Below are 14,144 nucleotides of genomic sequence, written 5' to 3' on the forward strand. Positions count from 1 at the left end.
AAACATACTCACTGGGATCTCTATGTCGGAACACCTAGCTTTGATGACATGGAATATATAAACGAGATCAATCGCAAAACACTTGAACACGAAATAAACATCTACCAGCGGCTTGGTCACTACAAGGGGATCATCCCTTGCTTTCAGACATCTAACCATGGGGATTGAGTTGGCCTTCGCTAAACAAGGCAACCTGGAGGATTATATCAAAGCAAAAACCTGAACCGCCAAAATCCTTCAAGATCGAACGGATTTTTATCTGTCATTGACACCTTATCTTACGTTAATTCCCAGAGAGTTTTAGTGGACGAGATTGCCCTGCGAAATTTCCTGGCCGCCGATGCACAGCTTAAACTTGCAGGCTTCGGCCAGTCCTTATTGTTACCCATGTCGACCGATATGGATCCGGTTTGCGACAACGATTTTGACGACGAGAATCGAGATACTCCATCTTGGTTGGGGTTAATCCATTCGATACGCTGTTTGACACGTACATACATATTACTTCTTCGATAAGGAGCATGACATGCAGTGGCCAAATCCACAAGAATTACCTCCATCAGAGGGCCTTTTCTGCAGAACTATCGTTGAGAGCTGCTGGAATGGACAATACATCAACGCAATACATCAACGCTCAAGGAGGAGGCTTATGAAAGCCTCATCTGCGACCGAAAGCAATCAATTTGCTGTCTGTGACTTATCGATATCCTCCGCTCACAAAGACTGCCTCCTCGCGGATACAATTTACGATGTGAGCAACGCCAGCTACACTGACAAGCAACGCAGCTTAGCTCGGAAAAGGAGCCAGGTATGTCGCTATTAGCCCCGTTCTGCCCTGTTCCCAGTCAATTCTGTGTCATACCTTGTCCCTGGTCCTGGCTGATACCTTGGTTGCCCCGGTGAGAAAATTCGCTTGGCTGGCTCATCAATGTAGAGGATCATGTCGCTATTCATACGGGAAGCCGTCGTTACCAAATCCATTGGGTAGCCCATTGAAAAGCGCAGGTTCCCTTGCATCGTCATGAGGCCATCATCCAATTCGCCGAGTGTCCCCCGGAGCTGAGAAAGCCGGGGCAGGGGAAGCATTATTCCCTTGGAAAGGTCCAGCAGTATTGGGTTTGGATGCCGATAGACCTGGAGTCCTTTGCATGACCATCCATCTATAGGTCCTCGACTGTCTGGGATTTTCTAGAGCGTGCCACGAGGACCCAGACGGTCCTTGAATGGCACCACTTCATCGTCCCTTCATAAGCTCTGCTAATTGCTCGTCCCTTTGCTTTAGCATTTGCCAAAGGTCTTTTCGCTCTTCCCGTTGTTGCTGCTCCAGCTGTAGTATAAGCTCTTTTTGTCGTTGCTCTGAATCTTTTCGCTGTTGCTCTGAATCTTTGCGCTGTTGCTCTGAATCTTTGCGCTGTTGCTCCATTTGTACTAAAAGCTCTTTTTGTCGTTGCTCGGAATCTTTGCGCTGTTGCTCCATTTGTACTACAAGCTCTTTTTGCCGTTGCTCTGACAGCGTCGACAGCTGCTGAATGTGTAGCATCATCCGTGCCTTTGTGAATCGGCCTTGTGGCATCTCGGGCTTGGGAAATTCTAGTTGCGACCTCAGTTCTGTCGAGAGAGTTTCTTGAGAGTCAGGCTGAGAGTTGTTCAAACCGAAGGATTGTGACAGAGGGTCAGGAAGCTCGCCGATGACCTTCTTGATTCGTTTGATATGTTCAGGAGCAAATTTCGAGTAGAGATTATACACGAAGGTATCCGTTGTCCACTTCTCCATACCATCTTGATGCTCGACATGATATACTCCAATGCGATGTCGGTAATAACTGGTTTTGTCACCATCAATTTCCGGATAATGGCCATAGATCCGAACATTCCCGTCGTCGTGAGCAATGGAGAAGCCTAGAAATCGGCGATGGACATCTATCGCACGACCTGCACGGCGATACAGTGCAACCACACCCCGTAATGCGATTGTCATGCTGTTTGTATTGGCTCGATCGGCTATGTCCAGGGCTTGCTTACCACATTTTACCTCGCAGGCGAAGAAGGGAAAGCATGTTCCTTCTCGTCCGGTAAAAAGGGAACTCACATTAGGGAGAATATCCAGTTTGCGGCGTTCTTGGTCGGTGAGTACTGAGCTTCGATATGCCACTGAGTGATCTGGCTGCGGGAGCTTCTCGTAGAAGATGATCGCTTGGTTCCAAGATTCGTTATATCCATCGACTAAACCGTCAAATTTTGAAGGTTCGAATAAGGACAGATATCCCGCTGAAGGTACAAGGCGTGAATGTAGAAGGATGCAGACCGACAGCTCAGAGCGACCACGTAATAGTCCCAGGAAACGTGACAGTCGTTGCTCTTGAAACGCGGGATCGCTAGGGACAGGTCGGGTCCTGGCGAAGAGTGTCTTGCTGAACGCTAATTCTTCTGAGAGAGGTCCTGCTTTAGAGTCATACATGAAACTGTTCTTGCTCTCGAGCACTGCATCGTATCGTGAATTTTCATAAGTCGAGTACTTTCTGCTTCGAGAGACTGTGGTGTCTGTTTCACTGTCTGACTGTAAATTTCTCTCGCTGCTCTCTGATGGTGAACGTGGCCTCTTTGACTGGGTCTGACTCATGTCTTCAAACTCTTGTGATGAAGTCGGTAGACTCTCGAGCCAAGTAGCGACAGATCGAGGTATCTCTGAAACCTGGCTTCGACGCCTCTTTCTACTATCTTCACCGGTAGATTCAGCGGGTCGTTTGCGAGGTATGTGCTCCTCGTCGAAGGTCTGATCAGGCTGCGGTATCGAAGTAATCTCTTGCACTGAGCAGTGTCTCAGGCGTTTCGCGTCGTGGTTTGATTCGTCTCCGTCATTCACAGGACGTGGCCGTTCTGCTGTTTGCATTAGCAACATGGTTCATTGTATGTGAGAGAGGTGACCAACTGCTCTTTTGTGCTGCTGGGTTCGTGAATGAGGCTGTAGGTTGGCCTTCGTTTCTCTCTTTGGGGCTGTGGTATTGCTTTACTTCCTGCCTCTGTCCTTGTGTTTCAACTGGTTCAGGGGATGACCTCGTCTGGGTCCCTCCTCTTGCGGTTTGCCGTTTGTTCACGTCTTGTATCTCTTGTGGTCGCGGGCTTGTGCGTGATGGTTTGGATTTTTCGCTGTGTAGGGAGGCTTGATGTTGCTTGTTGACTGCAACCGGTCAGTGACATGACAATGCGCAGCGAGAACAATTTTGTGAGAGGTAAGGAACTGACGGATCTCTTGAATTCTGAGGCTCTTTCGCCGGTGGTTTGTCTCTTCGTCTTCTTCGTCGTCTTTGGCAGAAAGGCGCCGTTTGTCTGTGGTCATTCAGTCAAGTCAAGTTTCTAAAAAGGTGAGATGGTGTTCGTACGGCTGGACCGATCAGGCCTGACCAGTTGCTCGTCAGGTTCGTTGTGACCTCTTCGCGCCCTCCTCATGTCTCGGTCTGCAACATCAGCTGCCATCCTGTATCGATTGGCAGTGAGGCGGTAGGAGCGCAGGAAGCGCAAACAGGCAGATGCCGGGGTTCGCGAGCGAGTCGCAGGGAACCCGAGGAACCAACCATCTGCCCTAAGCTGCGTGGAAGTTGAAACTTGCTAAGCGAAATGACGGTGCCCAAAGCTTGGCGGCAACAAACAGCCAATCATTGGTCACTGGGAGCCGCTCTGCTACTTGCGAACATCCTGCAAGCTGAACACTGACGATGCTCGTGGTTGAGGCCGTATGGAGGGTGTTTTCAGATGGCGTTCCTACGTACCACCTTTGTATGGCATTCGACGCAAATGCTACACGGTTCCTTGGGTCCTGGGAGCTGGCCTTGCTGGGTGCGCTGTTCTGGGCGGCCATCACCGCCCGGTCTAATCCGAATCACGTGATTCAATGCCAAGGAAATGTGATTTTGCAGGCGGTGTACTGTTATGGGCAGCTCCAGAGATTTACTCCAAGGTCGCTGATCCGGTTGGCGCTGCCGAGGATACGTATAGCGTGGCCGTTGACATCTTGTCTCTCGGTGTTGTCGTCGCTTCGCAGGAGTGTGGGCTCCCGGTGTTCGAGGAAGAGTGGGAGAAAAACGCTGTGGCCTGGGTATATGCCTTACAGAAACATGTCAACAACAACTACGTTAACCAAGGCAGTGAGCTTCTCTACCTCGTCCTCGACAACATGCTGTTTGAAGATCCGGACGAGAGGTCGTCGGCAGATTATGTCAACACCGAGGCGGCGAAGCTCTTGCAAAGCATGGCCCACGAGTCGGATGACGAAGGCTCAGCTACGCCAAAACCTTCGACTGACGGCGACCAGTCCGTTGTGGAATCTGAGGATTCCAACGAGGACAGCGAGGGCGTCGAGGCGACTGATGCCGAAGAAGAATGGGGGTGGCTAGGAGTTCCGGTCCCTGAAACTCGGGTGAGCCAGGTTCTGGAAACCACTGAGGCGATGTCGCAAGGAAGCATCGTGAATGGCTTGCTGTGGAACTCTGGAGGCCCTGAACGAGGAACCTTCGCAAGCAGCAACTGCAGCAGCCAAGCTACAGTACTCGGCACTGTTGAGGCCGCCCAGGCCGAGGAGGAGGGCCCGCACGAAGAAGAGGCCGAGGCCTCCTCGGTCGCTGGCTCCCTCCCTGGCGGCGACGAAGTCCAGGGAGATGGGGGGCAAGATGCCGGCGTGGCCTCCAGGGGAAGTCGATCGATGCGCAAGAGAAGCTGGCCAGAGGGAAACTTGCTGTTATCGCTCCCCCAGTCTTGCAATTATCCGCCCTCGGCAGATCAAAAGTGTGCCATCAGCAAAGGGCCGGTGGATCAGAAACGGAGCAGGGTTGGTGGATGTGTAGGTACAGCCCAAGCGATAGGCGCTCTGGACATGGGCCTGTACAGGAGAAGCCGAACACTGGTAGTAGTGAGCATCTGGTAGGTGAAGGCCCAGAATAGGTGTACAGCAGCGCTTCAAGACCGATGTGCGTCGAGGTGTTATATACCCAGGTAGTGTTGAGGTGTAAGATGTGACGCTGTGAGGGTTGGACCCTTGGAGGCTTGGCCCACGGCGCCACAGCCGATGATGATGCAGCCACAGGGACGCCACTGGAGGCCCGCACCGGGATCCGGGGGAAGGCAAGGAGCGTCAGCCACAAAGGCAAATGATACCTACATAAATGATAATAAATACCTGACACGCTCCCCAAACCTCCCAACGTCTCATTTCCCTCCCCCGCCGCCCATCTTCCTGCCCGACTCACCCACAATGCTGGCCGTCCTCCGTACACGCAATCCCAATGTCTCAAAGTGTCGGTCGCTGGATCGCAAGCCCAATCTCCTGCTCTGACTTACACGGACCTCGTGGCGTACACTGAACAACAAGTCGTTGACTGGTTGAAGAGACGTGAACGTGGCGGGGTATTGGACGATTCGAGTCTTGTTGGTGTGAAATCGCTTTCGAAGAGCCAGCGAGACGACTTGGGGCGGATACTTTGGTCAGTGTGCTCGCGATAGCCAGTGCATGGACCTGTCACAAAGCTAACAAGCGTTTCCTGGCCAGCAACGCAGCAGAGCTGCTACCGTTCTCAGCCGACGACCTTCATGCGCGCCTGCAGAAGGTGGCCAGCAGACAAGACGGCTCTCCGGACGTCGAGCCCTCACAATCCCCGTCTGAATCGATCGCGAGCGTTCCGGCGTTCGACGCCGCCCAAGACCTTGAAGTAGCAAGTCGCCAGGCACTCATCAAAGCTGGCGGCCGTCCAGTGTGCTCGATCCAAGAGCTGTCTGACATCCGCGCGGCGCCAATGGCCGGATACGAAGCGGTTCTGTCGTGGCTCACCAACGATCCAGACTCGGAAGACGGAGCTGCAGATCTTCAGACGGTCTTCACGCGGCAGTTCATGCAGTGGTGGGACTTTTGCAAATCGCAATGGGACAGCCGAGGACTGGGTGACAGCGAGGCGGGATTCTCCGCGTTCCTCGACGCAAGCAGGCGCAGATATGACGCGATAGGTTTCAAGGCGATGGTATCCGCCCCTTCGTTCAACGAGACCATCCGGCGGCTATGGCAATTCATGCCAGCATCCCGACGACCACCTGAGGGTCAAACGTTTTCGCCTACAGTAACGCAGTCAAGATACGTCTCGCGCCCCACCACTTCACCAAACCACTGCAGCTGAGGAAGGATCCACAGAAGCAGACTGCGTGGACCAACTGGCTCGAGTATCTCAGCTTCGAACTGAGGTGTTTAGAAAGGTTGACTGCCGCTGCAGAATCTCTGGAACCGGCATTCTACCAATCCACGAGGAGGCTGCTCAGGGTAAAGCAGCCGAATGGAAACAACGCTGCGAGCAGTTCGGCTGCTTTTGGTGCTCTGAAACCTCGACAGCGTCCTCTGGGTGGAAAAGGTGTCGACATGGCCAAGGAGTTGGCGGCAGCTCGAGCTGACCTGGACGCGAGTCAAAAGTCGATTGACAGCTTCATTCGAGAGACGAGAGCATACAGGCAGGCGTGCAGAGGCGCCTTCTACCAAAGGCATCGAGTGGATTGGGTCCTTAAGGAAGCACGTCTGATGGAGACCGAGATGGCCCTACAAAGCAATTCAGCAAAGAGCAAGAAGAGGAAGCAACGGGATGAGGAACCCCTCGAGGCACAACCGAAGAGCGCCAAACGGAGCGACGGCGTAAGAATTGCAAGTCCAGGCGCAGCGCCGGCCACGCCTCATCTTCGTCGGAACCCTCGCCGGAGTACGCGTCAGACAAACCCAAAAGCCTGAGCAGCCCTGGAACCGTGCGTTTGAGCCCATCTACCGATCGAGCACAAGGCAGCAGCATACTTGCAAAGCAGAGATCACCCAATGTCTCGCCTTGTTGGTGAGTTGGGGGGGGGGGGGGGGGGGGGTAGACTGTGTGTTCTGTCTAGCGCCCTGACTCCGCTTGTGATCTCACTCACCCTACTCAAAAGCCCCTGTCGAGGCTTGGAGTTGCTTAACTCAGAATCCACCCCCAATCTTGTACTTACTATCTGTAAAACGATTATAAGATCGGGGAATAATAACACTTGGGGCGAAGCTGACAAAATCGTCTTGAATGAGATACATGCCGCCCTCGACAACCGCATCGATGCTGAAATTGAGAAGCCACTGACCAGCCAGCTCCTCGCTCGTAGGTCTCAATCATCCCGCTTTCTTTCGGATTGCAACAGCTGCGTCTCCAAGCCTTGCAGCTAGGATGTCCAATTTATGTGATTTGTCACTGGTACAAGACGATTCAGCTAATGTTTTGACCCGATCCTCTACATATACAGTAGCCTTTGCTCAACAGCTCAGTAATAGTGGCCATGAAGATAGTGTGAGGATGGTAGATAGAGGTATGGAATGGAGGATGTGTGGAATGGATGGGGGTGTACTTAGGGTCTTTCGCTGGGCATGAGTAGGGCACAACTAAACGAACATAGGGTTACATTGAAAGCCCAGATATCGAGCACGTTCTCAATGGGGTCAACGGTGCCTATAGCAAGCCCGCTGTAGTCGCTCAATTGGCAATGGATCTTTGTCCCTTTCAGTCTTTGGTCACAAGCTCAAAGAGAAATCCGAATGTCAGACATGTGGAAGCGAGTGATAATTAAGAATACTTATGGACCTCAGGCCTATTTGCCCCCTTTGCTCCTTGCTTTGCTTGTGTTGGCTGCCTCGTTCATGGTCTGCCTCTCCAGAAGGGGACAGTTTATCGATCACCTCCTGAGCTGTAAGAAGCTCTTTCAGCTCCTGCTTGTACTGTTCTGAACTTATTTCGCCAAAATTACAAGATGCCAGGAGATAAGGATCGCCTTTATATCGCACTCTACCCTAGAGGTGTTGTAAACAACGAGGAATGAAAGTAAAAGCTCCATTCCCTCACATCCTTCCAAGCCCCAACGTTAAGCTCACTATTTGTAGATATCATTGGGCATTCCTAATTGGACCTAAGGTGGAAAAGGCTGCTTAAGTCCCAGGCCGACGTTGCCATGTTAAGAATCAGCTGAACCCCAGTCCAAATGGGCCAAGCAGCCTGTGGAAATACGAAGAGGTCGAAATACAAAACGTTCAATACACTAACACCCTCCTCGTCCGCGTTGTGATTGGGAAAATTACAAACTTACGACGTCTTCTCCAAACGCTTCGAAGTGTCCCTGTGGTTCAGAATGATCCGGGGTGGAGATGCCGCAGCTGGTGCGCTGACGCCCTAGCAGCTCTCGCAAGAGATGGCCAGGCCCTGGGAACTTCAGTGCTCGATTGGCAGCGCATTGAAGAGATAGCAAGGCGTTACGTTAGAGAGAAAACCACCCAGGGGCGCTTTGACAATTCTGCGCTACTACTGAGACCGAAGCCGACCTGGGACTTATTAGAGAATAAAGAGGTGGTGGCTTAGAGATTTCATGAAAGCAAGCTTTGACTGAGGTGAGGGACTTGGATCTGCAATTAAATTTACATATAGTACAGTGAACATATTGTACTCATTTAGAATTCTCCCCACCATTTTTGACGGATAGCCTCCATCTTCAGCTCGTCGGGAAACGGTTCAAGCAGCCTATCAATAGTATTCCGCCATTCTATTCTCGTTGCACTACCGAGCCATACGGAGGTATACTCCCAATAATTTGGATACCATCCGGATAATTCCCAGTCAACTAGGCCGACAACTCGATCTCCACTGATTAGAATATTAAATGGATTCAAATCAGCATGTGTAAAACTGGTGGTGGCCATGACTTGTCCTGAGCGGCTGCCATATCTCGAACGTCCTGCCAGTCTGAGTCGTTTTCTCGGCCTTCGATTTGGGATGGTTGAAAGCCCTCTCTAAGCCAAATGTGGAACTCTTGAATCGTTTTGAAAGGACCAAAACGGGGATTAGAGCGAGGATTTCGAGAGTCGCGCAATGATCCGCCAACGCAGCTCTCAATTCCCGTCCCCGGCGGCGGCTTTAGCAAGCGCATCTCTTGTATAATGCTCCTCAATTGATCAAAAACTCTCTGGCGAGACTGTTCGGACAATTTCTGCCATGCTGTTGGTATGTCATTGCCTCGAATCCTTCTCATGACAATATAAGCGCGGTTCCGATGTACAAAAGAGCAGTATACCCTAGGCACTGGGATAGATGTATTCTGGGCGATAAATTCGATAGTTGCCCCTTCAATGAGGTGAACGTATGGACCGGTCTTGACTATCTTATTTCTTGTGATTGGAACACAGGAGCCCATCGATGTGTAGAATCTTGCCGTGGTTTTCAATGCAAGTAGGGACAGCCAGCCACGGAAAATAGTGTTGTGGATGGCCAATTTTCCAGTACCTTTATGCTGAACATCCCTCTTATTACTTCCAGTCGAGTATTGGTCGCACTCAAATTCCATGATGAGGTAGATGGCAAGGTTTGTGGGGATGACGATTTCGTACACGATGGATTTCGAGATAACAGGACGATATCGGTTGAAGGGTGATGCATAGGTTACTCCTGTTGATATGGCTAGGATTTGCGATGGTAGCAGTCAGTCAAGTTATGCTTCTCGATGACCATCAACACATTGACGACAGATATACTTGACCGATAGTGGCGCCTGCCACCCTGTGGTCGTGGAGGCTTACTGTGTGATATTAGCGTCGGGATACTTGCCCAGCCTAGTATTCCCCCTCCTTACGCTTAGTTACGAGTGACTACATATAGCGGCCAGTCTTTCCCTCTTAGATTAGTTAGTTAATCAATCTCTTCCGCCGCTACAACCATAGGTAATAGTAACGAACCTACTTATAAAAGCAGCTGTATTCTCTTGTAAGGGTAGTTAGCGGGTCTTATATACCCGCAACGATTCTAACTACTTCGATCCTTTATTATCCTCTATATTGACGACAGCCTTTAACAATAACTTTAATAACGATAGCGACCTTAATTTTAATACTTTAATATAAGGGATTTTTACTAAAGAGATTAATAGAGTAGTAACGAAACTACTTATATTATACTATAATTATATATATCTAGTTTCTAAAAAGAGAAGAAAAAGTATCGATAAGGTAGACTTTAAGACTCTAAAACCCTTAAAATATATAGTAATTAAATATAATAGCGCGAAGAAACTAAAGTCTTATAGAAAAGAAAACTTTTTAACTAATAAAGATATTAGAGAAGAAAGAAGAAGACGAAATAAAAGGGGGTTTACTAGATCTCTATTATTACGGACGAATATACTTTAACTCTTTTTTCTTCTAGACTCTTCTATTGTAGAATAGATCTTTCTTCTTCTCTAGAGATTAGCTATACTAATAATAATAGTAGTAGCGACCCTAGTAGCTAGGATAAGAACCTTATATCTATTAATACTAATTCTCTTAGTGTATTATATAATATTTCGCTCTTTATCTAGTTTAATAGTATTATTATTAGATAACTTAGCGAAATATTATAAATATATACGTATATTAGCGAATAATGTTATAGCGTTATAGATAATACTTTTATTTCGTAAGAGTTAAAGATATATAAACTACGCGCGTATAATAGCGACTATAATAATAGTTAACTCGATAACTATATACGAGATATTACGAACTAAATTAACTTTTATAATTAACGAGGATACTAGATAAGTAAATATAAAAAAGTAAAAATAATATCTACTTATCTTATAGAATATATATATTAAATATATATATTAACTTACGGTTCTATATTTACTATTATTAACTATCTTATTTAGTTACGCGAGATCTTTAAGAATAATAATAAATAATCCTAATTATATAACTAATAATATATATATATTTAAGGCGATCGCTCTACTATAGAATATACTTAAGATCTAATTTACCTTATAACTTGTATTTAGTCGGAAAAGACTATATTAAAGATTAAGAAGTATTTTCGTATTAGCCTTAATAATACTATTTAAATAGAAATAGTAGAATACTCTAAATAGAATAATTTAGTCTTATTTAAATATATTAAATATACTAATCGATAATAATAAATTAAGACTATTAAAGTATATATCTATAAAAGAGTAGGATAACGTAGAATAAATTATATCTTTACTCTCTCTAGAATATCTCGTTAAGATAATATATAAAAGTTAGTATATTTTACTATAGCGTATACTATCGCGATATCTAGTAAAGATATAAAAGAATAATAAGACTAGTATTAAAGGAATACTACTTACTTTAAATATAGCTTTATTAATTATTAATTTCGTAGTTATATAAAATCAATATTAATTACTTATAAGGGTCTATTCTATTAAGGCTAAGAAGGTTTTAGTGTACGATAATCCTAGTAAAGTAAAGAGATTAGAAAGTTTTAACTATAGTAGAAAAATAAAGGAAAACTAAAGAGTTTCGAAAAGTTATATACTATTATAAGACTTTATAATAATTAAAGAGAATTATAGATAAATAGAGGAGTATTATAGATAACTAAATTAATAATCTAATAGTAAAATTAAAAGAATTCTAATTAATTCGATTAATTATATAAAATAAAATAAGTCTATACCCTTAAGATATATTTATAGAATATCGCTATCTATTAATTATAAAGTATTATAAGTATAACTTAAACTTTTATATCTATATAAGTCCTAGTTAACTTAGAGGTTATAGAGTAATACTTTTCGACTAATATTGTTCGTAAGCTATAGATAAAGATCGAAACTAACCCTTTACTATATTAGGTTTAAGTCGCTAATAGTATATATATCGCTAATTTAGAAAAAGCTCGCTTTACGCTCTATATCTATTAGTATTTTATAGATCTAACGATTTATATACTTAAAATTCTAGGGTATAATTTAATTTTTAGTTTCGAATAATTATAAATCGCTAATCCTAAAATCGATTAGTAATAAATAAGAATTTAGGTTTATAATAAATCTAGAATACTCTATATACTTTCTTCTATTAACGTAAATCTATTTAACTTAATTTGTATTAATATAGATACTATTTAGCTATTAAGCCTTTATACGACTTTTAAGGCTCTTAGAAAGAAGATAACTAGTCTCTTTCTAGGGTATATTAAAGAATCGTATCCTCGTTAAGATCTTTCTACTACTCCTAGGGAGCTAGTTTAGCTAGCGATTATAAACTAAAATAAATTATTATATACTTTTTTAAAATAATTTAAGGAGATCTTTAAGAAAGAACTTCCTATTATTCTTTCCTCTATATATTAAAATAATTACTATATCTTTATAAATAATTTTGCGCTAATTAATATTAATATATATTTTCTCTCTTTAATATATATTGCGAAGTAAAGTCGATAAATTATATAAATATTATAATAGAGTATTATTTATAAATCTACGTCTCTATAGAGATTCTCTATCCTATTTATTAAAAAACTAAAAGATAAGTAAAGAATATATATTAATTATCGAGCGTTAAATACTATTATAATTAAAAATAGTTATTCTTTACCTTAAATTTAAAAATATCTTAATTTTATTGGGAATACTAAATTTCTATTGAAACTAAATCTTATATAAAGATACTATTAAATTTAGATATATCCTAATAATTGTAAGAAGACTACGTTTAATACGCGAGAAGGAAAGTTCGAATACTACGCTATATTATTTAGGCTCTATAATATATTAGCTATATTTTAGGCGTTAATAAATCGTATTCTATAGAAATATATTATAAAATTCGTAATTATATATCTTAATAATATATTTATCTACTTTAATGATTTTCTTAAATATTTATAATATCTTACGAATATTTTCGAGATACTCGAAATATATTCCTTATATATTAAACTCTTAAAGTATTAATTTCTTATAAAAGAACTTAAATTCTATAGTTATATAATTAAAAATGAATAGATTTAATCTTTTACGATAAAGATCGATATTATTCTTTAATAACTAATTCTAACTAATATATATAAACTTCAATAATTTTTTAGTTTAGCTTTATACTATTATAGATATATATAGAGTTTTATATATACTTATATTCTATTATTTCTACTTTTATAGAAAGCGAATATTAAAGAAAGAAAATATAAATTTCGAAAAATTAAATAAAATACTACGATAAAAAATACTTTTTAATCCTTAAAATAAGCCCTTATAAATACCTTTATCTTAATATAACTAAATATAATATAATTATTTTTTATTAAGATAAATACTAGTAAATAAACTATTAGTAAAGTCTTACTTTAAGAGAATTATAACTTAAAACGACTTTATTTTATTGCTTATAAAGAATAAAAGCTTATATTTATAGAAATTAATTATTTTATTTATAAAAAAAAACTATTTACGATTAAATATATCTTAAATATATAGTGTATTTATATTAAAAACAATTATTTAATTATAATCTTTATAGATTATAAAAGTTTAAAATATCTCTAAATAATACGAAACTCTATAAAATAATTCGCTCGTTAAATTATTAATTTCTTTAAATATAACTTAAAGATTTATTATTAAAAAGATTCTTTAATAGTTACTTCGAATACTATTAATTAATATTTTAATTTTATAAAATAAAGATCGTGGAACCTTATAACTTAATTTACTATATTATATAGCCTTAAAAAAAATAAATAAATTAAAGCAATAATTAAATTACTTTAGAAAGGATAATAGTTATCTATATATATTCGCTTAAAACTATATAAAGATTAATTCTTATTTACTATTAAGGATAATATACTCTATTATATTAAGAATAATATCTAAAGTCCTTATATTTTAATATCTTTTTATACGAACTTTCTTAAATAAATATATATCGAATATAGATATCTTAGATACTTTAGTATTCTTAATATTATCTAGGGATAAAGATAATAGTTCTCTCTTTAAGAAAATATATATATCTTTATATATAGTTATCTATAATATTAGATTTTTTAATATAGTTATTTAAAGTAAAAGAGAGAATAATTATAAACCCTTAATAAAGAAATACTATAAATCTTTAATAGATAGACGATTAATCTAATTAATATTTTATTAAAAATATTTATAGATAACTATTAAATTATTATAGTGATCGAATATTTTACTAAATAACTAGTAGCTCTCGCTATATTTAATATTAAAGCTAAAATAATTATAAAATTTCTCTATAATTATATTATAATAATTTATAAAGTACTATATAAGATTCTTTT

The 14,144-nt window shown here is 41.7% G+C and overlaps 3 protein-coding genes across 3 annotated transcripts; 2 read left to right on the plus strand and 1 right to left on the minus strand.

Annotated features, from left to right (window-relative positions):
* Window positions 1-460: 460 nt before the first annotated feature.
* PV05_03283 (uncharacterized protein) lies at window positions 461-3,729 on the minus strand. The gene is made up of 4 exons (XM_013463916.1): window positions 3,381-3,729; window positions 3,244-3,327; window positions 2,930-3,178; window positions 461-2,877 (listed from the first exon to the last, which is right to left on the minus strand). The coding sequence occupies exons 1-4, from the start codon at window positions 3,472-3,474 to the stop codon at window positions 1,235-1,237; spliced, it is 2,070 nt and encodes a 689-aa protein (XP_013319370.1). The 5' UTR covers window positions 3,475-3,729; the 3' UTR covers window positions 461-1,234.
* Window positions 3,730-3,889: 160 nt separating this feature from the next.
* Window positions 3,890-5,181, plus strand: PV05_03284 (uncharacterized protein; the record flags this gene model as incomplete). The annotated part of the gene is made up of 1 exon (XM_013463917.1): window positions 3,890-5,181. One exon carries the CDS (start codon window positions 3,890-3,892, stop codon window positions 4,916-4,918), a length of 1,029 nt encoding a protein of 342 aa, XP_013319371.1. The 3' UTR covers window positions 4,919-5,181.
* Window positions 5,182-5,680: 499 nt separating this feature from the next.
* On the plus strand, window positions 5,681-6,844 carry PV05_03285 (uncharacterized protein). The gene is made up of 2 exons (XM_013463918.1): window positions 5,681-6,081; window positions 6,111-6,844. The coding sequence occupies exons 1-2, from the start codon at window positions 5,784-5,786 to the stop codon at window positions 6,752-6,754; spliced, it is 942 nt and encodes a 313-aa protein (XP_013319372.1). The 5' UTR covers window positions 5,681-5,783; the 3' UTR covers window positions 6,755-6,844.
* The last annotated feature ends 7,300 nt before the right edge of the window (window positions 6,845-14,144 follow it).

Source organism: Exophiala xenobiotica (assembly GCF_000835505.1).
Source record: "Exophiala xenobiotica strain CBS 118157 unplaced genomic scaffold supercont1.2, whole genome shotgun sequence".
NCBI classification, from domain to species: domain Eukaryota; kingdom Fungi; phylum Ascomycota; class Eurotiomycetes; order Chaetothyriales; family Herpotrichiellaceae; genus Exophiala; species Exophiala xenobiotica.